This window comes from Pundamilia nyererei, unplaced genomic scaffold (genome assembly GCF_000239375.1).
Source record: "Pundamilia nyererei isolate P.nyererei 1_Seehausen unplaced genomic scaffold, PunNye1.0 scaffold00070, whole genome shotgun sequence".
NCBI classification, from domain to species: domain Eukaryota; kingdom Metazoa; phylum Chordata; class Actinopteri; order Cichliformes; family Cichlidae; genus Pundamilia; species Pundamilia nyererei.
In genome coordinates, this window is record NW_005187471.1 from 2,867,541 (window position 1) to 2,895,096 (window position 27,556).

General features: G+C 39.3%; 1 protein-coding gene across 1 annotated transcript in view; it reads left to right on the forward strand.

The window, feature by feature from the left end:
• Nucleotides 1-785: 785 nt before the first annotated feature.
• galnt16 (UDP-N-acetyl-alpha-D-galactosamine:polypeptide N-acetylgalactosaminyltransferase 16) overlaps nucleotides 786-27,556 on the forward strand; it is a 36,546-nt gene continuing 9,775 nt past the window's right edge. Inside the window, exons 1-7 of the mRNA XM_005736755.1 lie at nucleotides 786-1,247; nucleotides 8,172-8,353; nucleotides 10,708-10,806; nucleotides 10,955-11,022; nucleotides 15,058-15,123; nucleotides 21,896-22,017; nucleotides 27,404-27,491. Of these exons, the coding sequence (XP_005736812.1) occupies nucleotides 1,047-1,247; nucleotides 8,172-8,353; nucleotides 10,708-10,806; nucleotides 10,955-11,022; nucleotides 15,058-15,123; nucleotides 21,896-22,017; nucleotides 27,404-27,491 (826 nt within the window). The 5' untranslated portion in view covers nucleotides 786-1,046. The remainder of the gene's footprint in view (nucleotides 1,248-8,171; nucleotides 8,354-10,707; nucleotides 10,807-10,954; nucleotides 11,023-15,057; nucleotides 15,124-21,895; nucleotides 22,018-27,403; nucleotides 27,492-27,556) is intronic.

Below are 27,556 nucleotides of genomic sequence, written 5' to 3' on the forward strand. Positions count from 1 at the left end.
CTGAATTATAATAAGCTGAAAGGTTATTATTGATTTTCCTCTTAAAACCCAACTTACCACAGCTTTAAAAATCGGTTTATTGATTGGTAGATGAATTAAATAATGCAAATGAATTGCTCATTTGTAGTTTTTTTATAAAACGAAACTTGCTGTTTTTCTTCGTTTTTATAATACTATAAACAGAATAAGAAAAAGACATCCAAACATTTCTGTGAATGTGATGAGCATTTTCCCCCGATTAATTATTTTTGTATTGTAATAAAGACTCATAAACACATTTAGTTACAGCCCAACATTTTCTATTTCACCTCTGATTTTCTTCTTCAGGATGCTGAACCTCCAAAAATGCCTCGTGTTATTTAAACGAATCAACTTTAAAGGCTAAAAGTAAAATATTTGCCTCTAAAAACTACCTTCGGAAACTCGAAGTACAAAGACACAGCTCCTCAAATCTGTTCCAAATGCCGTTCTAAAGCATTGGGTGGAGGTCGACTTAGCTACCCTACACCCTTAATGCTTTGGCTATTATACAAACAAGGGGAGCTGCTTTTGGGTTTAAAGGGAAAGAGGTGATGTTCATGTAGGTAAAACCAACCAGCATTGCTTCAGTGACGCGCAAAGGGAGTAAAAACTAAAAGATCACCGCGAATTAAAGCTTGAAAGAGCCAGAAGTGAAGATCTCTCATCTGAGTCTTTCCTTTGTTTCCCCCAATGATCTGCACCCAAGCTTGCGTGTCAGCTGCTCGTCGTAGATTGGACGCGCTCTCCTCATCACAGCCAGCGGATGGATAACGCGTGAGCGTGCGTGAGCGCGCGAGTGTTTGAGAGTGGGGAGATGATATGACTCGGCGCTAGGACCGTGGCTCTGCCAGTGCGCAAATCCCAGCAGAGAGGCATCGCTCCGGTAGAAGCGGCTGTACGCGCAGAGACAGAGAGGCTGTCTGTCTGCGCTGCGGTTCGACCCATCACCGGCGTGGGAGGCTGTACCTTCCACGGCGCACGGACCTGAACCTGCCAGGCTCCGGAGCCCTCCGTATGGGCTCACCATGCGAAGGATACGGGCCAACGCCATCGCGATTCTGACCGTTGCATGGATCTTAGGGACGTTTTATTACCTGTGGCAGGACAACAAGCCCCAGTCGTCGCCGTCGTCATCGGCTTCGCAGACTCGCGGCAGGGGCCACGGGCAGAAGGTGATCCCCGGTCGACTGGAGATTCACCGGGATGACAGGACCATCCCGCTGATAGTGAGTGAGCACGGCTGTGAGGGATAAAGAGGAAAGGGGGGATGAGAGCGGCGCTGTTGCTGAAGGCGCCGAGCTGCAGGAGAGTGTGTGCTGCATGTTGATGTGCATGTGTGTGCGCGAACCCAGGGATGATGAGGATGGAGGTGGAGGTGGTGCTGCACAGCTGTAAGTGTCACAGTTTGACTGGACGTGTAGGCTGCAGGCTTGAGCGCCGACTTCAACCTCGTCAGGTGCACGCAACCTGCAGAGCAATCTACAGCCTGCCATGCAGCCCTATTTTGTTGCGTTTCCCCGCCTTTCTGAGCTGCACACCCGACGCCAGGGAACCTCAAGTACCCGTAAGAGGCTTTCCGTAAGTCTCGTGCGTCGTGCGCAAACGCCTAGTAAACCACACTATGCCGCGACCTTTCCCTGATTGCAAATGTGAGGTGAAAAACACGAACTCCCAGGTCGGGCATTCTGTCATTAAAGGGCCTGTTTCAGTCAGGTCATGTCTGTATTCGCCTGTTGTTGCCTGAGGGAAGGAGGAAAAATACCGAGACTGTAGGTGTGGTGGTCGTCAGGCTTGACTTTTAGTAGCCACCAGGTTGCAACACAGCCTACAGACACGATCTGAACAGTATAGAGCTGGAACTGGCTACATGCCAGCTCAGATTAGAATATCCAGTCTAGTCGGGCTGCAGGCTTTCTATTGCATTTAGTGTGAAGAGATACAAGACCTGTAGCTTGTGCTTTTAGAGCAGTGCAGAAAAATAATCTGGTATCCTGGGAATAACTGACAGGTCATTGACTCAATATAAATGACTAAAAGCTCCTTTTAATCTTGTCAGAAGGTGGAAAGGTTTTTGCTTAAACAATAAGAGATTATGTGTAAAATTTAAAGTAAAAGTGAATCTTAATAGAATATTTTTAGGGCAAAGGCATAACCAAGCACTTTCCCTCAGATATCTATGCCACTACCACCCAGTAAGCAAATATAAAAATCACTTAAGTGTGTGTATCCAGTTCAGTTTTAAGGAGACAGGGACTGATGTGGAAATACTGCACACTCGAGCCTCTTTCACAATTTACTAGACCAATAAAATTGCCTCAGATGTGGCTGGGGTTGTGTGCCAACATGTCAAAGCGTTTCCCTCCAGCAGCAGCCAAATTGTTAAAGCGTTGTTCGCAGGATTTATTAATTCAGGGGCAAATACCAAGCAGTGGGGTTGTTGTGGCATCTATGCAGGCAGGCCCTCTGGAGCAGAAGAGAGGAAGCTGTGGTTTGCATTAGTGTGTGAGCACTGGCCAAGAGTATGGCGATGATCGGAGAATGCACACAAACAAATATGGAATTAGTTTAAAAAACCCTCAGTGTGACTGCAGTCAGAGGAGAGAGCGAGGTGTATCATGTCCCCGTCACAGTTTACAAGCTTGTGCCATAAACTGCAAACTGCTGCTGAACCATAAACAGACCTCACTTCTAATCAGATTGTTCTTTGGTCTGTATGCTTTAGTTTTGAAAGTGAAGCCTTTACTGTTTGTAATCTTTGATTTGCTCAGCGGGGTCTTTCACCTTTATCACCAAACTGAGATTTTCTAGTTGTAGTTTGTCCTGGTAATCTGACCTGAAGCTCACAGGCTGCCAGCTCGGCACAGCAGGGTCCCACGGTTCAACAAGAGCAGGCTGGTACAGAGGAAGGCTTTCTTTCTTTCTTTCTTTCTTTCTTTCTTACAGACTTTCCAATTGTTTATTTTTCCCTTCCTTTCTTTTCACTTTGTCTTTCCCTTTATTGCCCAATCTCTCCTCTCATTCTTTATTCTTTCCTTATTTCCTTTGTATCTTTATTTTATCTTCTTCATTAGTTATCTATTTTTTTTCCACCATCTATCTATTTCTTTTTCATGTATTCCCTCCTTAACAATTTCTTTCTTTCCATCCTTCTTTCTTGTCATTCTCTCCTCCTTCCGTCCTCTTAGGCCTCTCTTTTTTGTCACTTATGTTCATTAAATGCTTTTGAATCACTAATACATCATCTTTGAAAGCTGTCGGCACTGTCTCCACTTTTTTCCTCCATATTTCTCCCACTGAGCCTCCAGTTTCCCAGAATTGCTTTTGTTTTGCTACAGTAACCAAGTGCACGAGCATTTTTCATCGTCTAATTTGATTTTAGAGTTCACACTAACTGACAGCCTCGCCGACCTGCACAGCTCCCCTCATATCATGTCATCGCAGAGCCACATCAGCCAATTACTTTGTCATTTTTTCTTGCAACACGTGTCCCCCCTACTAATTTTTTTTTTGGTTACTAACATTATTAATGTATGATTTGATAATAAGAAGTTGTCAGTACCTGGAACCGGCTCAGACTGCTGGTCTGGGTGCCCAGACTTTTTTTTTTTTGTCAAACATTATTTCTGACATACACTTCATGAGAGAACTGTGCTGTTAACAATCTCGTCTGAGCTAGGATTAACTACATATTCCATTACAGTGATGCATACATAACTTGAAGACTTTGTGAGAGTACAAAGCTCAACTAATGCTTTGTAGTTTGGCAACTTCCACTACACAAACACAAAAGCTTTTAAAACCCGGATAAACATTGCAAAAATAAGCAGCATTCCAAGAAAATGGTTTTTTTTCTTATTTATCAAGAGTTTTAACTCCAAAACCCATCTAATCTGCAAAGTGTGCGTGGTTTGTTTAAATTCGATTGCCTGTAGTATAAACCCTGTTCGATCCTGGCATGTCCTAAAGAAATGCAGAGCATATTTCTTTCCTAACTGACTTAACCCAAATAAGATGAAATGACAGAAACAGCTCTATAATTATTCCAAACTCATGTGTTCTTATAGAATCCTTGATGAGCCAAAACCTACACTGGGATATAATTTCTAAATTTACCCACCCATCTTTCTCTGAAAAGAAAATTTGCATATCAATACACATTAGCTATATGGATGAAAGTGTTGGGCCACACCTCTTAGTCTTTGAACTCAGGTGTGTTCAGTCCCATTGCCACAGGCGTATAAATTTAAGCACGTAGCCTTTACAAACATTTGTGAAAGACTGGCTCGTTCTAAAGAGCTGACTGAGTCTGAGTGTGGTGCTGTCATACAAAACCACTGTTATAATAAGTCGGACTGTGAAATTTCTTTCTCCTAGATATTCCAAGATCAACTGTAAGTGGTATCATTACTAAAGGAGGAAGACCATGTAAAGTTGCAAAGCAGGGTCTAGGCCTAATATGTAGGTGGCTCATTGCTGTTGTTCACAGAGTGTTTATGGACGTATCTGTCTTGCTCGACCTGAAACTACCTTCCCCTGGCATTGTGTCTTTTCATTTTAAATGAATCCCTGTTAGATGTCAGTCTCCAAACGTATACCAAATGTGCACGTATGTTTTTTAAATGACCAAAAATACTCTTTAGAGAAAAGAACCAGTTTTGCTGATGATGAAAACTAGCTTGACAGTAATAATAATAATTTCATTTACGTAGCACTTTTAAAAATACACAAAGTGCTTCACACATGGGGTGAAATAAAATATATTCAAATTAGTACACACACCTACATAGATGTTCTGTGGACTCATCTGTTACCACAGCCACAGCAGGGCTGCGTCTCCGGGCAATCAGGCAGATTGCACTTGTATGTGACTTGTTGAGTCTTTTAACTCAGCCTGAAAGAGCGGACATGTGTTCATCTTCCAGACTAAGCTCATGTTTAATTCAGTGGACCGAGCCTCAAAGCGCATTCTGTTATTTATATCTTAATATCCTCTCTGTACCATTTTTTGTAGCTTTTAATATTTAGTCATGATGATATTTACAGATAACCAAGGGATTTTGGAAAGAAATCAGAACAACGCGAAGATAAAAAACAGTCAAAATATCACGTTATGGTAGAAGAACTTAACATAATAATGAATTTCACATGCAACATATACTTATTAAGCTATCCCACTTGATTTGCAGATTTTCTAGTCCATGGCCTGACTCTGTTATCTCAGGCTTGGCTCCAGCCTGAAAAGATAAATTAATAGCAGTGATAAATATAGGCCCGTAGCCCCGATTGTGTCCCCTCCGAGATGATTAAGAGACTGCTAATGGACAGTTTGTTTACATTCACAAATGATAACAGTTTGGGCCTTAAGAGCCTGCTTTACATAGAGTACCTTAGCTCTAAAAAGCCAGAACTGTTCTTGTTTAAAATGATTGTAAATTTACCAGAATCTGCTGAATGAGCATAATTCAAAACAAATCAAGTGTGTGATCATGTATGAGTTGTATAGTTTTAATGTTTTATTTGGGAACAGAATGGTGTGTATGCGTAAGTTTGGTGATGGAGTTTTTATTATGAATGAACGATGAATTTTTATGAATTATTATGTCAATTTTTAATGCTTAAGGACAACAGATGGAAATTAGCCCTTGGCTATAATCTGGTATGTTTACATTCATGTGATTTTTTTTTTTTACATTTATGTTCATTAACATGCACTGTCCTAAATAAATAAATAAATAATCACACCTCTATATTTTCATCTAAATGAATCTGGTATACTTAATCAACCTTGATTAAATTATATGAAAAACACATCTAATTTCAGTTTAAATGTCATTCATTTGGGTATTTTATTGGATTTATGTTTGGTTTTTGTCATCCTGGAAAAATTGATTTCAATTTGCTCAACATCAATCAAATACGTAAAAATAAATAATAGCTAAATAAATTCTCATGTATTTCTCTGTGTAACAAGCATCAGGTTACAGGGCTAGAAAATTTTACAACAACAGCCAAAGAAATTTAAATTTAAATTTTTCTGTAATTGGCTGCAGTTAATCTGGTTTGCCAATCGATCGAGCCAAACAGATTAGATTTGTTGAAGCTGTTACTGTTTCAAAGCTAAAGCTGCCGGGCTTTGTTTGGTGTTTTCCTCAAATACTCCTGCCATCTGTAAATGGCTTCTGAAATTAGGATTAGGATTAATCCTGTTTTGCATACAGACGAGTAATTTTATTAGAAATCTATCTACATCTAATTAGCAAGTAGATGTAAAAAAGATAGAAAATTATATGTCCTTATCAGTGAAATGTACTTGATGCATAGAGTGAGTTCAAACAGCTTGGTTATCACTTTAATGATCAATTGATTGAAGTGGATTTCATTAAATTTTGTACTCAGCTCATGATTACAGCTTTCAATTTGGTATATACAAGAGAATGAGACTTAGTATTTTATGTATTTTTGATTTTTGTTTTTCTTTTGTAGAAAAAACATCATAACTCAGCAATTCTCTGAAAGATAAAAAAATGACTATCATATAAAATATAATGAGTAAGCTTATAGACTAGAATTTAGACCTATTTTATATATTATGTAAGCTGTAATGTCTAAACTTTGCAAATTCAGGCAGCATTTTGCTGTTATTTCAATAACATAAACCCGTATTTTGTGCTGATCTATCAGAAATATGCTGCCACCACTGTATGCACTTGTCAAAATAAATTAGTGTAGTTTTTAAAGAAATTCCAAGAAGTCTAAAGAGCTCAAGTTCACGAGCTAATGTATGTACTAGCTGCTAGCTGGCCCAATTTAATCCCACATGCACAGATTCCTCCACCAGGCATTAAGTGACATTAGCATTGATTCTGAATAATGTCAGCGTGATTATTTTCACCTGCTGGATGCGATTTGTTTAGTTTGTTTCATGTTGCTGATGTAATAAGGCTGCTGCTCCTCGAATTCCCACCATTAACCACCAAATAAAAACCAAAACAATGAGCTAAAAGGCGGTAAACTGAACAGTCAGATTTTGAGCTTTATCATCACCTGGTCCACTGTTGAAAAATATACATTACAGCCTTAAAACTAGAGGTCTCGCTGCTATAGTAAGAGTGCCCTTCAGCTGGCTTTCTCTCTAGCTGTGCAGCGCAGATATATTTGAGCATGAATCCTTGAGGCTTGCGGGGTCATACTGCTCCTCTGGGGTGACTGAAAATGAGGTCAGTCTTACCTGAACCTCTTCAGGAGCTTTCTCTAAATCCCCCTGCTTACACCGACCTTTAATAAAGCGGCGCAGTACAAAACCGCTGCCTTTCTGTCTCTGTCCATTTTGCCGTTGCATCTCTAATGAGGGCTGCTCTCATCTCCCTTTATGTATTCATCAGCTATTTTAACCTCCCACTCACCCAGGCTGCCAGAGAGTGTTAAAGCTCCTTGCGGGGAAAAACCATTAATTACTGAGGATTTATAGACTATGTATTCCGATTTGATGAGTGCCCATCCCGTTTTGCCCTGTTAGCACTGACACGATGACCTGAATAAGAAAATAGCATTTACATTTTAATCACTTGGCTCGTACTTTTCTTCACATTGGATTAAAAGTTAAAGCAATTTATTTATTTTTTGCCTTATATAGCAGGGATACTGCACATTAATAATTATGGCAGGAAATATGCCAGAGATTGCCAAGAGGGTTTTTGGTGGGATGTCCCTGAACAGATATTACAAAGTCACATTTAAAAAACCAAGATTGTGAGATGTTTAGTTAGCAGAGTGTAAGGGCTTACAAATATCAGATGAGCTGTTTTTAATCTTCAGAGATGTCAGAGTTGTTTTTTCTCTTATCTTGAGGAGGATACTGGATCCCAAATTATTCCCAAAGGCAGACAGGTGTCTTGTAGAGTTTGTTAAGACAGACAGTTCCCTTTGTGTGTCACTTTCACAGGAATTATAGGTGCTGATTGTTGATAAAAGGCACTGAGCGAGTGGAGTGTTGACAGTCAAAATCACCGGTGTATGCCTGAGTGACAGCAAGAGAGTTTTGTGTGTGTATATAATTTAAATCACACTCGTGCACACTTTTGAGTATCAGTCATTCACAACAATCCTTGTTTTTCTTAGCATTTGAATCCAGCTTTCATCATTTTGTGCAGGTGACCCAGCCCCCTCGGGCCGAGCAGCAGGGCCAGCTGCTGGGCAGCTTCGATGAGAAGGCTTACTTAGCAGCAAAGCAGCTGAAACCAGGCGACGACCCGTACAAGGACCATGCCTTCAACCTGCAGGAGAGCGACCGGCTGGGCAGCGAGCGAGCCATACGAGACACTCGACACTACAGGTGAGCGGGGTTAGTCCAGGTACTGTCTGCCTCCTCTGATCTGCACAAGTGGATCGGGGACTAATCTTGTATGAGCTGTGCAAAAGATCTGCTAATAAGCTGATTTGATGTTGGGAGTTCGTCGTCAGACGTGCAGCGTTTAGCGTAAACTGCTGTGATTCAGATCATGACGTGAACTTAAACCTTTTTTTGGCAAAAAAGAAAAGAAAAGAAAGAAAGATCAGATTTATTGTTTTGCTGAAGACATTGGACCTTGTGTTGAAACTTTTTGCCTTCTGCTGTGTTAAAGATCAAAAGATCAAGAATGAATCTTCCAACACATTTTCTTTGCTTAGTTTAGAGGCCTTGGGTTTTAGTGCACTCAGTAACTTAGAATGTTTAGAATTTCTTTTTAAAGTGGAGTGGTCACTACAAGCACTGCTACAAAAGCAGGTCATACAGGTTTGCATTTTAACTCGCGGCTCTAAGGAACCTTTTTCTCAGTGTGCATAATGTCTCCTCCAGTTTTCGTTTGCAGCGTCATGTTTAAAGATACAATTTGAGTTGAAGTAAAACAAACCTTTAGTTTTTCTCAGAAGATATTTTCCCTCTTTTGAGTTTTGTTTTTTATCCAGATTGCTCTAAAATCCACTTATCCGTGATTGTTGGGCTTCTTCTATAACTGGAAAATGCAGCTAAATGGCTGCCAACTGAAAGTTCTTTTTTTATTCAACCTTTATTTATGCAGAGCAGGTTGCTCCTTTTTAAAGCCGCGTTCTGTTCACTGTTACGCCGAGGCATAAAATTGCAGGAAACAACACAAGTGAGTCATAAACAGAAGAGGACAATAGGCAATAAACAAAGTGTGAGCTCGGCTGAAAGCAGGTAAAAGGTTATTATACATGCATATGTATAATTATATAATATATAATTAAACAAGTGATTCTCCTGTTAAATTACAGTAAACTCGTGAAAGCTAGTTTCACTGGATGAAACTGCTGTTTAGAGTGTTGGTGGAGAAAATATAACCTCTAAACAGTATGAGCTGTATAGTATAATACTGCCAGCTGTTTATTTACCAACAATTAGCTTATTATTTAAAATATTTTTTCAGTATTTTAGATACATATCTTTAAAAATGCACTTCTTATATTGAACAGGTTCTTGGTTTGTATGTGAGCAGACAGTCTTTACCCACCTACTGTTTAAACCTTTGTTTGAAAGGGACAGCCGGCCTAAGAGGCTTTGACCTGTGAAATCATGTAAAATCCTACTAAAGTGGAGAAATTCACTCAAAACGTCTATTTTAACTATGAAAAAATTCAAGCTTTTGTCTCTGCCCTGCCTTCTTGTGATTTCAGAAATTCTGCTGTATTCAACGTTTAAAAAACACTAAAAATAATCACTGGCCAGAGAATTTCCTTTGAGAATAATCCCTACAGGAGTCTTGATCATGATGGCTAAATAGTGCTAAATAAAACCCAAGTGCTGTTCTTGCCCCACAAACACTGCGAACCACAGCATAAGTGGAATAGAAAATCTTCACACTTCCAAATTTAAATATTTGAATATGACATATGGATATTCCAGTGAGTCTCTGACCACTCTCACGGGTTGCTAAGGTATTTTAGCCCTCGTTTTAAATTTCTATACGTTGACAGCATGCTACAAGAAGGTAATAGGACTTGATGATACATTGTGACAGCTTTTACAGCACATCACTGTACAAACCAATGAATGTTTTCTAAAGTCATTGGTGCAAACTGTTTCTACCTCAGAGGGTTTTCACGAGGATTGTAACATTTGAGAACATCCAAACTATTTTTTTTAAAGATGTTTCATTTTATTTCTGATAATGGTTCCGCATGCTATCATTTTCCCAGTTTAATTTTCTGTTCCTATTATATTGATTTCTTTTTCATTACAAAATTACATCAAAGTCTCATATGTAATTATATCAAATGGCAGCACGTCTAATATGTGAACATACCCGTACGACTTACTAATTAAACAAACGCTGCAATCGTGCAGTGATTGTTAATCTTGTAATAATGACTCCTTAGTGAATGTATATTGTTGCCTTTATTTTCCTGTTTCGTTGTGGTGTATGATATTTGAATTTCATACCTTATAACCTAGGCTCAATGCGCCCAGCAACAGGTAGCAGATTAAAACGGAGGGTCAGATATCTGTGCGAATGTTGCTGGGCAACTGGATATTTCTATGTCACTACAGCAACAATGCAGAGACGACTCCGCGGGGCAGCTCGGCCAATCGCATGTGTCTGAAACTGTGTCCAGCATGTGTGTGCGTGAATACAAGACGTCCAGGTTTGTATGAGTTACCACATGTGACCTTCTCACCCCTGCGTGCAGGTGTGCAGCTCTGACTTATGACACAGACCTTCCCTCCACAAGTATCGTCATAACTTTTCACAACGAGGCCCGCTCTACTCTTCTTCGCACCATTAAAAGGTAATGACGCAAGTGACCAAATTAGACAGGAGAAATGACACCAACTTGTGTGCTTGCTCTAATCTTCTTCAATCGCAGCACAAATTTCCCTGCCATGGGATCAAGTCTTAGCTTATCTTATCTTATCTTATTTTCTTTTCCCGCTCAGTGTCCTGATGCGAAGTCCGCCATCATTGATTCAAGAAATAATCCTGATAGATGACTTCAGCTCTGACCGTGAGTTTTGTTCTTTTTGTATCTGAACTGCTTCCGATGAATGCTGAATAGATGTTGCTCTGTGCCTTTTGTATGTACAAAATAGAAAACTGTTAAAAAAGTATGTTAATTCTGAGTTTACGGCTTGTTTCTGCTGTCTCCATGGCAACCCCCACCCACCTACCCCAAAAAAGAAAACTGTAAAAAAAATTATTTGAAGCAAACAAAACAAAGAAACTGAAAATGGAAATAAATATTAATAAAATATGAAAGCTAAATTTGCTCAAAGATTCTGTACTGTGCTTGTTTCTGAGAACTTAGATTTTATATTTGGACTAATGGTGCACATTATTATTTCGATTTTTCTTAATTTATTCATTTACTTGTTTATGTGGAGTAACTTTGAAGCTACTTTCATGGAAACACTGACCGGCATGAATTATAATTCTATAGTTCGCCTTCCCTGTGAAAGCTGCTGTGAAAAACGTTTCAGGACATGCAAACACAGTCAGACGTTGTAAAATCTGACTGCATAATACAGTGTTTTTGCTTTGGTAGCCTCAGGGGTTGCCGTGCAGAGTGTCCATAAAAAGTGAGGAAACTGGACAAGTGGAGGACAAAAGGCCTGCAAAGACCTGACGTAGCACACAAGAGATGCATCAGGCCCTTCATCTGATCGTCTACTGTCTCAGTGGGAACCTGGTTTTCAAAATAAAGGAAAACAAGGAGAAAAAGCTGAGATGTACCAAATTGTATAGTACTTGAACTGTAAATCAGTGTTAGTAGGTCCGAATTAATTCAAATGATTTTGGTTCAAATCATCAATATGTACAGAGGACGTCAGGAGAGATTACAGAAGGAAGACAGTGTAAAGTAAATGGTAAACTTTAAATGGACTAGTTCTTATGTTCCCTTTTTTTTTTACTGTTCCTTCTTATATTTCTAAAATCCTGACTTTGATGCCGGAAGGCAGTTAAGCATGTATCAGCGTGTGTGATGAAAATACCAACCAGTCGGGAATCCAAATTACTGGAAAATTGTAGGAGGGAATAATTTCAGAAGAAACGAGCGGCCTTTTAGGTTTGTAATGCTCACAGGAAATCAGAAACTTAATGACAGGTGGCTGCTTTTTATATGTCTGAGGCAAATATGAAAAAATGTGAACGTAAACAACAGCTGTAGCAGAAGTGAGCTGGAGAAACACACGAGTAACAGCCTGGAAAGAGAACTAGCAGAATCAGTTTAATTCATTCATTTTGAAAATTTTGAGTTGAGTTGGTTTAATATCACCGTAAAAAGTGGCTGATGTGGTTTATGTGGCTGTGGAATTATCGGATAACCACACTTTAGTAATTATTCCCCTTTGTCAGCATCGGGCTGAGAAGTTTCATGAGCTCATGTCGCCAGTGCCTTCTGTAATTACCACCACATGGATCCTCTGTCTGTGGGAACAGCACGGCGACCTATATCCACGGTGTACTAACACCCTCACACGTGCATTCGTACTCGGAGGTGTCAAAGCTGGCCAGACATCTAAACAGTAGTGTCTCAGTGGCAGGAGCAGCGGGAGCTCTGTAGCCCACTAATGCCTCATTTATCCCTCGTCTCCTGCTGCCAGTCTACCTGCACCTTGGCTGTACCAGCAGGGTTCACAGTGAACAAAGGGTTCTTAAGCTACACTCTTAATCTCTTCCCTGTTTTGGATTTTAATTCCCAGTATTAATTATCATGTGAACCAGTCTCAAACACACTTTGGTTCCAGTTTGTGGCTTTTAGTTTCGACTCAGTCTGACTGTGAACCAGTGAGCCTCCAATTAGCTGACTTCTCCAGTTGCTGCGCTCTAATGGGTGCCATTGTTACCAGTTTCAGACAATTAACACAACAGCTGCTACAGTTTTGAAACAGGAAGGTCCACAGCATGCTTTGTTCCTCAAATATTGTTAGTTTTATTTGTTTTACTTCTGTGAGATAGTAAAGGAGATTTTTTCCTGTAGTTTCTGTACAGTTAGAATCTCTCACCACTTAGACCCAACATTTTTACTCTGGGGATTGTTGCAGTGTATGTATTACCTAATAGTCATTCTGAAGCTGAATCCTTTACAGTGTTTTACAGCAGGTTTCAGCTCATTGTTAGAGGTTAACTTTTGTGTTTTGATGAACTCGCACCGCTGTCATAGCAGCTGGTCACAGCTGGCAAGTCCCACGTGACAGATCAGTTATTGCAGGCTTAAATAAACATGGATTTCCACACTCTCACGGCAGCCACTTCAATATTATACATGTCCCGCTGTATGAGCAGCAGTTGTCTGATCATAAAGGTTCAGTTTACCAACATATATGATAAAATAAGCACGTTTTTGCTTTTCATCATGGATTTATTTCCCACTCTGTTTTAATATCTTCACCGAGAAAAAATGTAGATGAATGAGTGAATATATTCAAATCAGGGCTGCTGTGTCAAGTGTGCAGGTGGAATTTAGAGAGACAGTCAGCCGATGCAGTGAGAGTGTGAGCTGATTTGTTAGTAGACGTGACGGTGTTGGAGGATCTCGCACAGCAGCAGCAGGAGGGATTGTCCTGGCCGAGCGTAATCCTGTTAAGGCTCGCCCGCTTTAATCACAAGGACATGGTGCTCAATCAAGGACAGTGATCTTTACTGCAAGCCTGCATGTGACTCCAACAGTATGGAGACAGGCATACACTGGATTAATTAATATTTACAGGACTCAGATAAGCTCAGTTTAAACTTAACAGATTCACACAATCAGTCAAACTAAAAGTCCTGGGTTTGAATCCACTGGCTGGTTGAGTTTGTGGAGTTCTTCCCATGTTTACGTGGGTTCTCCCCGGGTATCCGATCTTCTTCCCACAGTCCAAAGACATACATGGATAAGCTTAACTAAAATAAAGGCTGTATTGGCTGTAGGTGTGAATGTTGTCTGTGACCCTGAACTGGGTCAGCAGAAAGAAACAGATGAGATGATTATCTTGTTAATTCAGAAAAACAGGATAATATACTGTAGTTTAAAACGATAACTCACAAAACTCTTAAAATTGTCATTTTTTTGTGTGTAGTCTGGGGGAAAAAAATTCCCTGATGCAAACAGGCTTTCACACACTCACATGCATGCATACAAGCTTATACAATCAGGCTAAAAGTGTACAACATCTGTTCGGTGGGAGTGATCTATGACTTTTTGCTGTTCTTGCCCGAGTCTTGTGAGTCTTCTCTACACACACCAGCTGTCCCCCCATTAGGAGCAACACTAAAGCCATACACATACACACACACACGCCCTCTGACTCTACAGTCTACATGCAAACAAACAGGTTTGTACACACAGCAAATTTAATCACAGAGGATTACAACTTGTCATGCTCGTTTCTGTCAGCATAAGGTTGTATCGCTGCTCGGGAGGGGGTCTGCTTGATCTCTCCACAATCCCTCAGCAAGATCACAAACACGGACACAAGCACACACTCTCTGCTGCTAATGCCAATCTTCCCAAGTGTGTGTGTATATGTGTGTACCTGTGCTTGTGTGTTGTTTGTAATGATGTCCACTACAACAGCAGCTCTGTGCCAGCTATGGCTCATGTAGAAACATGGAGTGGATGATGGAAGTTGGCTCGCTGGTGGATTTGTTTATGGAAAAAAGGATTTTGAATTGAATCATGCAGTGAGCTCTTTTGCTTGAACACTCTGACCTGTGCACTTTTTTGTGTTTACGTGTTTCTCATTATTATAGCCTAAGTGAAATGGATGCACCGATGGATGTTTGAATGTCTTTAGCTCATATACTGCAGCATTAAGTGACTTTTATCACAGCACTGAGTAGTGTGCTTATTGAGGGTGTGTATCCGTAACCATGCCCTTGTTTGTCTGTGTTTATGTCTGTTTAAGTGCACTAAATCCATGTAAGTGTGGCAGCGTGGTGTGCTTGTGGGTTTGGGTGAGTGACAGAGTGTGAGATGAGGCAGCGAGGAGAAATATTTTTCTCAGTGTGTGTTCTCCTTCCACCATAAAATGCCATCTCCTCTGCTCTCCTCCTCCAGCTGAGGACTGCCAGCTGCTCACTCAAATCCCCAAAGTGCGCTGCCTGAGGAACGGCAGGAGAGAGGGTGAGTGTGCGGGGACAAGGGGAACGATGGGAAGGGGGGAAAATGACTTAATGGAAAAGATATTGGACTGAAAAGGGGATGTATTTTGTGTGGCTTTTTTAAAGGAATAACTCATAGAAAGACAAGTGAAGGCGAAGATGGTAAAAATGCTTCACATGACAGCAGATAGTCACTGAAAATGTGTGTCCAAAAATACTGGAGTGGAAAAAACAAATCAAGTGGAAAACAGAAACAGACCAAAAAGATATGAACAACTGTTGTTTCAGTCATTTTATGTAAAAGGAAAAAAAATTATGTAATGAGAGCTAATTAATAATTTAGTCAATAACATCTGACAACACAGTGAAAAACAGAAAATGCTTAAAAAAGCGATTGTCACAGGAAAAAGGGGCCTTGTAATTGCTGATGGATGAGGCCAAATTGTAAGAATACACAAGAAACTGACAGCATCCAAAAGGATAAACACAAAGAGCCAGGGAATAAATGCAAGGACACAGAAGAAGCAGAGTTATTATAGATTTATTTATTTTTAATTTTGTTTAGTTTCAGTTTGTTTACTGAGTGAGTTTCTGGTTTTTATTGTTTTTTATTAACAGTTTCAGTGTTACTTTTAGTCTTTCTAATTATTATAGTATGTCTCAATAAACGTGTCAATGATTTATTTTTTACCAAAAGACCCCTAAAACTAAAGATATTTCTTCTGTATTTTTATTTTACTTTAGTGTGTTGTGTGAAAGTGTGTGAAACTAGGAGTGAAAAATAAATTTTAGTTGACTAAACTAAAATCTGTTTTTCACTCCTAGTTTTTGTTTTTACCGTGGGTTTAGTTAATTATAATGACCTTGACAAGAAGAAACAGGAACATCCACAGACAGCATGAAAAATGATGACAGGATCTACACTCGCCTCCTCCTGATTTCTTAGTTTTTTGCTTATTAGTCTTACTTATGTTTTTCAGAGCATCAAGCAAATTATAATAGTAGGCAAAGATAACTTGAGTAAATACAAAAAATAGATTTTAAATAATGATTTCATTTATTAAGAGGAAGAAAAAGCTGTGCAAACCTGGCCCTATGTTAAATCATGAATTAACAGTGATTAACCACATCTTTTGGAAAGATGAGTCCAATTTCAGTACCCGCAGCCAGGCCTGAGTACTGCCAGACTGCCAGATTAAATCCCAAAATCATTTAAATCAAACCCTATCTGACAAAGTGTAGGAGGCTAAAAGACCTCAAAAAGCAACTCATGGTGCGACAATCTAAAGAAACAGCTGAGAAACAAAGTCATTGACTTCTATCAGTCTGGAAAGGGTTACAAAGCCATTTCCATGGCAAATGGATAAAACATGGAAGAGTGGTGAACTTTCTCAGCAAAGCGCATCGCTGACTCATCCAGAAAGTTTGAAGTAAAATATCCGGTTATGAGATTGTGCTCGGAAGCTCGAGCTATAATCCAAGGAAACCATCCAAAGTCCACTTCTAAATGGCTTAAAAAAACAAAATGAAGGCTTTGAAGTGGCCTAGTCAAAGTCCAGTCCAGACTTAAGTCCAATTGACATCATTTGGCATGACCTAAAAAGACCATTCATTCTCAAAAACCCTCCAATCTGACTAAATTAAAGCAATTATATAAAGAAGAGTGGGCCAAAAGTCCTCCACAGTGATGTGAAAGTGTCATTGCCAGTTATCACACATGCTTGAGGATGAGTAGAACCAGTTATTTGGTCTAGGGTACAATTACTTTCTCATAAAGGGCATTTTGTTTCCATTAATAAATTAAATAATCCTTTAAATTTTGTATTTACTCAGATTATCTTAGTCTAGTATTAAAATTTATTTAATGATCTAAAGAATGTAAGTGTGACCAAAAAAATAAACATTTAAAAATACTTTATTATCCACTGTATACCTACTGACAGCTGATACACTGTATGGAGTACTGGGAGCTGCTTGGACATGTAGAAGCCACACCCTGAAGCTCCCAGTGCACTGTTTCTCTGCCAGAGGTGGTATGTAACTCTGCAGTTACCTTGTCAGCAGCACGGGGGCGCCTTTAGTGCACTATATGTTTCATAGCTCACTGACCCCGCTCTGTAGCTTTATGTGGTCTGCCACTTCCTGATTGAGTTCCTGTGGTTCTTGAACACTTCTGCTTTTCAGTAATATCACTTACAGTTGATGAAGGAATATCTGCGAGGGAAGAAATTCAACAAGTTGACTCGTCACAAAAGTAGCTTCCTACGACACTCAAATTTGGCGTGCTATTTAGAATGATCCATTCTTTCACAGATGTTTGTAGAGGCAAAATGCACGGCTGGAGGTGGTCAGTATAGTGTAGGTAACTGCAGACAGGTTAAAAACTAACACGAAAACAGTAAAACATCGTGAAAGTTGTTCAGAAATCCAGAAAAACTAAACAGAGACCAAAACTGAAGAAAACTGAGGCAAAATATTGTTAAAATAATATGACGTTAAAAAAAGAATCCTAAACTAAACTGACAAAACATAAGACTCAAAACTTAAGACGCTAAAATATTAGAAAGACCTAAAAAGAAATCATAACTACAATATATTGACTAAAAGCTCAAAACTCAAAAATCAACATAAAATCTGATCCTTCATAAACATAAAACAATCAACATATGCGAGTCTAAGGCAAATAGACAGTTATAGTAATTTTTGTAGACTTATATACCGTATGATTAATATTATTAATTGTGTTTGGTCACATGTAAGTATAGATCCATGTTTCTGGATTTATCTGCATGCCTTACAGTTTGATCTCCTTTTTTCTGCCCTCTCACACCTTTCATTTGACTAAATTCTGTGGCAGTACTTATTACAACCACTCACTTTATTGTTCGATCGCTCCTTCACAGGCACCTGAATGAGTTTTATTCTCTAACTCTAGGATGTCAAACACAATGATTAGTCTGTCAAAGGGTTCAGTCTAGCCCACTGCGTGGAAATTGTGGAAATGCAGGGTACAGTTTTTTTTTACTGTGTTTCTAACCAGGAAACATTTGTATTGCACGCTGTTAGAAATAGATGTGGGCTCATTTTATCCAGGCCTCAGGTCTGAGTCATTGTCAGGTTTTCTAGCTTCTTACTAACAGCCTTTCCAGTGACCCACCACGTAAGCTGGTATAACCAACGACTGTACCAACTCGTTTCATTTTAGCATTGGTTTTTGATGACAGTAGACTGAATGTGGGAAATGCAAGTGGTTTTTTCCTCTTAAGAAATCAAATTTTTGCAAATTTCTTCACACTTAATTTGAAGATACTGTTTTATGTGCCATTACTGAATGGCGTGCTGGTCTATTTGAGATTAATTTGAACCAAAATGAGATTCGTGCTCCAAATCAGGGAAGTTCGGCTGAACTTAAAGCTAAAATAATTAGTGTTACTGTTTGATAATCCATTTTTCTCAGGTTCTTGCACTCACAGGAGAACACATTTTTTGGGCCACATGCTGTTAATGTCCGGCAGCAACAGTCCACAAGCTCTCATGTAGAAATATGCAAGAGTTTTTTTTTAAACAGGATGACCCAGCAAAATACAGCTCTCTGAGAGTTTACTGAAAACGGTAAAAGCAAATAGTCCCTGTCCTTGTGACTGGATTGATTTTCAGCGCTTAATGGCTTCACACCTTCAGGCATCATTGACTTTCTCTGCTTTAATGCGTCAAACTGCTGCCAGAGGTCATCAGGCACTGAAGCATTAAATGTACCCACAATTACACCAAACAAGCACGAGCAGGAAGTCTTTGCTATCATGGGTGAGAACTGTGGAATAGCCAGTGTGTATCTAATATGTAGCATGTTCTGTAAATTAAGGAATTTTTCACATTGCTAGATAGATTACATACATTACATTTAGCAGCTTAATATGCAGTTTTTTCATCGTGTGTTGGTGTAAACTAAAAGCACAGAGATGGGTAATCTATTGGCCTGACATTTGGTAGGTGGCCCCAAACACAGCACCAGATAAATTACTATTTCTCCCTAAGAGGTGAAGTGCCTTAACTGACCAGGCGCGCAATCCTACTCTCAAATGTCACTTAGGTTATACTGGGGAAGGATGAAATGTGAACTGGTGTGATTCAAGCTCATTCATTGGTAAAACAAAGGTTGTGCTTGTGTAAACGATGTGCCTTAAACTGAGCACTGCTTATTCTCATGAAGCTTCTGTCAAAAGAAGCTTCGGTTAAACGTCATGCATCAGAATGAGGAAGAAACTTGATTTTTTTTGAGTATTTCAGAAACTTTTGATCTATTTGAACTTTCCCACATGCAGAGAATGATCAGGAAAAGAGAAAACAACCAGTGAGCAGCAGTTCTCTGGGTGACAAAAAAGCTTCAAGCCTTTGGGAAGTAACAACCAAGCTATGCAGAAGAGCACACTGGTGCAGGAAATTGAGGCTATAATGTGCACAAGATTGCCAAAATTGGACAACAGAAGACTGGAAAAATGTCGCTTGGTCTGAAGAGTCTCAATTTCAGGTGCAACAGTCGGATGATAGGGTCAGAATTTGACTCATCAACGTAAAAGCATGGGTCTATCCTGCCTTGTATCAGTGGTTCAAGCTGGCAGTGAAGGTGTGATGGAGTCAGGGATATTTTCTTGGCACACTCTCAGCTCATTATTGTTTAAATGCCACAGCCTACCTGAGTATTATGGCTGACCACATCCACCTTAACCTTTATGATCACAGTGTATCTTCTGATACCTGCTACCAACAAGAAAGTGCACCATGTGACAAAGCTCAGATCCTTTCTTGGTTTCTTGATAATGAAAATGAGTTTAAACCTTAACCTCCACAGTCACCAGATCTCAATAGATTATATATGGGATGTGATGGAAATGGAGATTCCCATCGTGTATGTGCAAACGGCAACGGTGTAATGCTATCATATCGACAAGGACCAAAATATCTCTGAGAAATGTTTCCAGCAGAATTAATTAAGAACTAAGGCAGTTGATCCTTGTATTAGCAATAAGGACGGTGAATGTTTTTCTTCTTTTCTTCTTCTCTGTTACAAAAGAAAGGTGATAATTCTGAAAATCATCCTTTGAATTATTCAGAGAAACAACCTCCTCTTGAAACACTCAGATTATTCATGATCAGCTCAGAATTAAGTTCTGGAACTCTTGTTCTATTAAAAACAAAAAGCATTTAATAAATTTGTGTTATTTTAACGATCTTTGACAAAACTCTTAAGATAACGAGCTCGATCTGTTTATGGATGCTGCATAAATATCAAAGACAATTAACCTTTTCCACATATCCAGATATTACCGTAACCGGAGGCGTACTTGGTGAAAAAGAAAACTGTTTTCAGTGCCCCCGTGCTTCCAGCGAGTCTGCCTTAAATGTGAACTCTTTTAAAGTAGGTTTTACCCTCAGCGTCGATGATGCCTTTTGCACATGTACAAGATGTCACATCCTCTGAGTTGTGACAACAAGATTGAGGGTCTCTTTCCTCTTTAGAAAGACAGGCACCCTCTGTTCTGAAATTCTGTTTTCTAAATAGGATTCAAAATATAAATTCATCTCACTGCAGAACAGTTTTCCAATTAGTCCATTTTAAATTCGCTTTGGCCCAAAGAAGACAGCAGCATTTCTGGATCATGTTCATTTATGGCTTCTTCTTTGTATCATAGAGCTATACCTGCATTTGTGGATGAAACAACAAACTGTGTTCACAGATGCTGATTTCTGGAAGTGTTCCTGAGCCTAAGCAGTGATTTCTATAACAAAACCACAACTTTTGTTTTAACGCAGTGCTGCCTGAGGGCCTGGAGATCATGGCCATCAAATATTGACTTTTTAGCTAGTTCTTGCACACAGAGATTTCTCCAATTTTGTGTGAGATATTATATAAAATAAAGGAAGAAGGGGAAAAAATCACGAGACCTAAGTAGGGTGACTTTGTGTCTGTGTTGTTCAATTTATGCAGATCCAGATATGAGGGCAACCTCATCCTTGAAATGACTCACCATCTTAGTGATGGTGATTCATTTTGTCCATTTAAGAGGGCAGTTCGCTTTATATCTCAAGGAATACATCAGGTTTTCCATCACATTTATATCCCTTCTGTCTATTCACGAATAAGAGGTTCCAACCAGAAGAATGTTACACAAAAACCACTATTTTTTCATCCATGTTCATTCTAGGGTCTCTTTTATTTGGTAAAATGTCGTCTCTCCTTAAGAAAAGTCTTTAAACATACTGTATTTCCTCAAAATGGTCTTTTAAGTCTTTTCAAATAACAGGGTGCAGTGTTGCTTATTTGTAATGTGCAATGGATGAGAAAGATTAAAATACTTTCAGCCATTTTTTTAATCAGTTTGATACAGTTATTTTAGATGTAAATGTCATGACCGTGTGAGTGAGGAACATCCAGAACATGATGACATGAGGAGGAAACAAAGGAGTTTGTAATTATAACCATCTCGGTTTCAGAGATACAGACTTTTGCAGATATCAGTTCTCCTAGAGCTCATTCGGAACGGCTACTAGAGTGATTAATAGCTGTCCACAGACTGAAGAATAGTTATTGTCGACAAAAAAAATGACTATGACATCTTAGATCAATATAAAGCATTTTTAAAAGTGACCCAAGATGTCACCAGAAAATGTGATTTCCAGAGATTTCTTTTAAGGATCAGAGTCTTGAAAACAACACTTGCATTAAACGGCATCAGTTTAATAAAACTGTGTCCATCTGAGCAGTTTGAGACTTCAGTGTCATGTGTTTCCTTCAGGTCTGATCCGATCACGCGTGCGAGGAGCCAACACGGCCTCTGCTTCGATCTTGACCTTTCTGGACAGCCACTGTGAGGTCAACACTGACTGGCTGCAGCCTATGATACAGAGAGTCAAGGAGGTACAATCGCACATGCTCACACACACACTTAGTCAGACACTTAAATGCATGCTGCACATATCCACACGCACAACCTCATGCATATGCTTGGAGGCGGAACATTTATTTTCTTCTCCGTGGTAGATTTTATTGACTGTGATGCAATATGTTGGCACTGCGTGTTGTTAAATAAACACTCAATTTGTTCAGCTAAGATTCAAGTCAGACTATACCAGATGTCACACGCTGCTCTGCCGCAGCTGGAAAAAGTTTGGTGGGCTTTTTCCTCCTCAGTCTGTTTTCCACTCTGTCCTTTGCATGAAATCACTTCATATAGTTCACTGAAATTGTGCTATATATAGTTGTCTCTGCCTGATTTGGGTTCATTTTTTCTTATTTGCTTAACACATTGGTCAGTGACACTTGGGAGCTGATTTTAATGAGACAAGATGATGATTACTGAGTGACCAAAATCCTAATTAGCTGCTCACAACTGAGTCTCCGCTATAGAGGAAACTCTGAATGGGATAATGAGGGAGTGGTTTGGTTGAGTTGGCTGCTTTGTGTAGCAGCTGTGGTGCCGTGGACCGTTATTGCATTTATTCTTACAGCATTGTCTTTAAATCAATAACATTCTTTGTTAATGACAGATTTTCCTGATTCACTGCCTCTTAAAAAAATAATTAGGCCGTCCATCAGGAGCACTATAGTACTGTCACATCCGTCCGCAAGTGATGCGATGCCAGCCAGTCTTCATTATGTGGTGGATTTATTTATTTATTTTAAATATTGGTGGTATTTCCATGTGAGCTTTCTTGGACATTTCAGCAGTAAGCACTCACTGTTTCTGTTCCAGTCTGCTTTCTTTTTCTCACAAAGTCACACAAGTGAGGTGCACAGAGAATGGAAATACAGAGCGGCACAAAATCGTGTGCAGAGATGAATGTTTAATTCCTATAAAGTGAGTGTATTGATATAGTTGCGGAAAGAAATTCATCACCTGCTGATGAGTAACGACCTGTGACTGTCTCCCCCCTGCCCTGACATTATTAGCATTCTGTGACTGTGACTGGTTATGGTTGAGAACAACTGCTGATGCCCCCCCGCACCAATCTCAGGCTGTCCCAATGACTCTAGTCAGCAGGAGCTGTTTCATTTCACATTTCTCTTAGTAATCACCTTTCTCATGTTCATGACTCGCACTAATGTGTGACACTGTGATGTAGCTCCTGCAGTTTCTTCCCCGTCAGCAATGCACTGCTTCTTAATTTTCTTCCTGCTTGGCATTTTAGCAGCATGCTTGCTTCTCCAGGCTACAGTACAAGAAAAGAGTTGAGAAAAGAAGAAATATCAATACTTTTCTCAACTTGTGGCTTGTTGTTTTACTATACAAGATATCTGGCATCTCGAATTTTCTTTTTGGGGTATTTTTGCCTTTATGTGACAACACAGAGAAGACAGGAAAGACGGGAAAGAGCACAGGGCGACACTCAGCAAAGGGTTCCAAACCTGAACCCAGGCTCCTGTATTTCAGCTGTATAGCATATGGGCTCCTGCCCAACCAGCAAGCTCAACTGGTACCCAGTGAATTTTCTTATTCACCTAATTACAGTATACCTGTGAGGTTGACAATAACATTTGTTTCAGTGGTGTGCTTTCCTACTTCCAAAGGACATAACAAAGATCCTTGTGTTATATTTATTACTTCTCCCCTGTGTCCTCTGTATATGTTATTATGTCATTTGGGTTTTGCGTTTTGGATTCTCTTTGGATTAGGTTCTTTTTACTAGCTACTAGGGATGGGAATTGATAAGAATTTAATCATTCCGATTCCACTATTGAAATTCCCATCAATTCAAATCCTTATCAGTTTTCTTATCGATGCTCAATGGGGTCTCACTGGCTCTGCTTTGAAAGTCACCACCATCTCTAAGCAGCATATCAAAGACATTACATTCATGCAAATTAATTGCATGTTGTTGGTCAAATGTTTGCATGTTGGAGGCATAGGCTACACTGGCACACATCAACACAAATCCCTATCCTAATGAGAACACACGTATGATCTTTCTTTTATGCTGAAGACTGTCTTTCACCACTCCCCAAGTTAATCTTAGTTCTCTGTTCATTTTTCATCTTATTTCCTGTTTTACTCTGGTAGCTCTTTGGTCTTCTGTATCTTGTCTAGTTTACTTTCCCTGTTCATTGTCTTGATTAAATGTGTATAGTCCCCACCTATTTGCACTTCCCTCATTATCAGCTGTGTATATGTTGTCTCAGTCTACTTTTGTCATGTCATCCATGTAGCTGTGTGTTTCTTAACCGTGTATTCCCTTTTTTTCCTGACTTTGTTTTCCTGGTCATTTCTGATATTTGGATCCCCTGGCTTTGCTCCTTGCAGATTTTTGGATTTTGAACTCTGGACACTAAGCCGCTGCATTAAATGCCCACTTTGTGTTTGAGTTCCATCTACTTCATCCGGGTGCATCTTAAATCTCCATTCCACACAGCTGGATATAAAAAACAAAACAAAACAAAAAAAACAGCAAACTTCACACATCTGGATCCTATGCAAAATCAAAAAGCAAAATTTCAGCCTTTAGGAGAGTTCTTCCACTATATACTGTAATGCGTGAGTTTCAACAACCTACCATTGACCACAATCGAGGAGTTCCTCAAGTTTGAAAAACTCTGGGCTACTGTTGATTAATCACATTAAATTAGGGCACAGAGAGACACAGGGAGGACAATTCTGATATCCACCATATGTGCTCATTTCCCCGATAAAGGACTGACTAATTTCTTGCTAAGAGTTCAGTGGAAAAGCTAAAACATAAAGACTAAAAAACATCTAGCTAGGGATAAAATCCATGTAGATTACATGTTTGACCCTTTTTCTCCTCAAAGATGTGCTTAAGATGTTCTCTTTGGGATTTGAATAGTTTTTCCAGCTTTTTTTCTTTAACCTTCATGCTAAGCTGAGGTTAGAATCTCCTGACTCTACTCTGATATTAAACGCATAGACATGAGTACTCTAACAGTCTTCAAATTTAATTCTTGGCAAGAAAAGTAGTATATCTCACAAAAAGACTGATATCCATAGATGCATCCCTGTCCCCTTGGCCTTCCTTGAAAAGAAGACTAAGTGTTTATCTGCAAGAAATAAAATAGGGATTTATTTTGCTGAAGGACAAAAGTCTTCTGTTTGTTTAGAAAGTACAGCAGAAAAAGTGCACCCATTCAGAACCTGCATGCAGGACAAATCAAGCTACAAGCTATATAGTCAAGCCACATATCATGTTTCTTCAGTGCAAACCTCACAGTTTATAATCACAAGACTCGACACATTGTGGGTGTGCGCAAAACTTGTTTGTGTTTCTTTGGCTTTGGGCAGCTGTGACTCATCCAGCTTGCATTACAATCTTTTAGTTCACGAGAGTGCCGGCCTCAGTGATAATTTACCAGCCCCAGAGTTCAACTGCACTCCGCCTTGCATTTGTTCGTGTCCCAGAGACCAAACCCTGGTTTTATTAAAGCCTCTGGGGGGCAGAAATAATGATGAATAATAATCTTCTCTGTTTTAACTTAATTATGCTTTTCCTTTGTTAATTAAAACCAGCAGGCGTAACAGCGTAATTCAAATGTTGCTAATGTGCAGCAATGAGCTTCTCACTGACAAATGTAAAGGGAACATGATTCAAATAATTGTCTGGCTAATCTTATGTGGTCACTTTACCTTGCTTGTTTTCATCTTCACTGGCACAGTTTCTTTAACTAAATTATTAAATCATAAAGAATAATTGTAATGCTCTGAAGGAAAAGTCTAATATATATGGAGGGTTAAAACATGTTTTACCGCAGCATGAATTGTCTGAGTTTCATTACTCAAAGGCTACGTTCACACTGCAGGTGAAAGCGCATCACATCCAACTTTTCTGACCCTATGCGACCCATATCCGATCATGGTATGTCAGCGTAAACGGCACAAATCCGATATTTTCAAATCCGATCTGGATCATTTTCGTATGTGGTACTGAGTCAGATACATATCTGATGTGAACAAGCAGACAAAAAAATCGGATTTGATCAAAAAATCAGATTTGATCAAAAAATTGGAACTGAGCATTAAGACCTGCAGTGTGAACGTAGCCATAGACTGATAGCATTCCTGGGTGATAAAGTGAAGAAACAGAGATCCTGACATATCAAATGGCAAGAGCGTATTGTGAATTCGTCGCCTGTCCGTTCCTCAATATGATTGACAGAGATCAGAATCATAGACTATGAAAGAAATGTTTGGACTGACAACACATTTTTGTATTATTGTGTCTCATTTTGGTTCTGTGAAATACAAAATGGTATTAGGAGACAGGACAGGGCTAGCTGGTTATCACACTAATTATGGTGGATAGCTGTGTAGCACCATCTGACATGATGTTAATATGTTGATAGCACATTTTAACAGAATAACACACACACCTGTTTCAGTTAACAAATACTATTTCACCGGCAGAGTACTGTGTCGTAAATTCAAACACAGAAAAAAGGTGACATTGATTTTGGAAGCGCACCCACTTTATGCATTACCAAATCACAGAGACTCATTGAAAGCCCAATAAATGTCCATTGCTTAAAACTGTTGAGAGCATCACTTTTTAAATTGCTCTCTGGCAGAGTGGCTTTTCACACTCGCTCTTCCCCCGCACTCTTCGGCGCAACAAGCACAGAGTTCACAGCGAGTTCAATCTCTGATAAAGAGATGGACGGTTCTAATTGGAAACACTCATTTGGATTGTCCCGAGCTATAAGCTGTTTGTCTACATGGACACTGGCACCCATTCACAGACAGATGCAGGCAGCACATACACGCTCGAGTACACACAAACCAATCAGCAGTTCTGTCTTTTAGAGTTTGTGTTGGATCTGCAGCTGACGGTCAGATTTGAGGGCTTAATGGGAAGGTTAGGGATACTCAGCTTATGTTCTTCAAAAGTAATCAGTACGTGCTTGTTATTATTCACATCAAAAGAATAATCAGAGCTTACATGCATGTTTAGAGTACCGTACGCAGTTCTTACAGAAAAATTATTCGATTAAAACAAATAGCTTCTTTCTACTAATAAGGATACAATTTTATGAAATGTTCTTGCTCTATTTAATTTGTTTCTTAGAATTATTCTTATTTTTATGTGATCAGAGGCTGGAAATTATAAAGAAAAACCTGAAGTTAGAAAAGCAAAGGTTTAAATATGTTTTATTCTTCAACTGAAAGTCAGTGTTTTTTCAAGTATTTTTTAAAACTTAAATCCATCTCTATTTGTTGAAATAAATTAAACAAATAGTATTTAAAAATTTAATAATAGAATTAATTTAAAATAACATGTCATTGTGTTCTCCTCCCATGCAGGATCATACAAGAGTGGTCAGCCCCATCATCGACGTCATCAGCCTGGATAACTTTGCCTACTTGGCTGCCTCTGCTGACCTGAGAGGAGGTCAGGGCGTAATAAACAGATCATACACAGTGGTAGTTGATCACACAGAGATCTGCAGGTTTAAC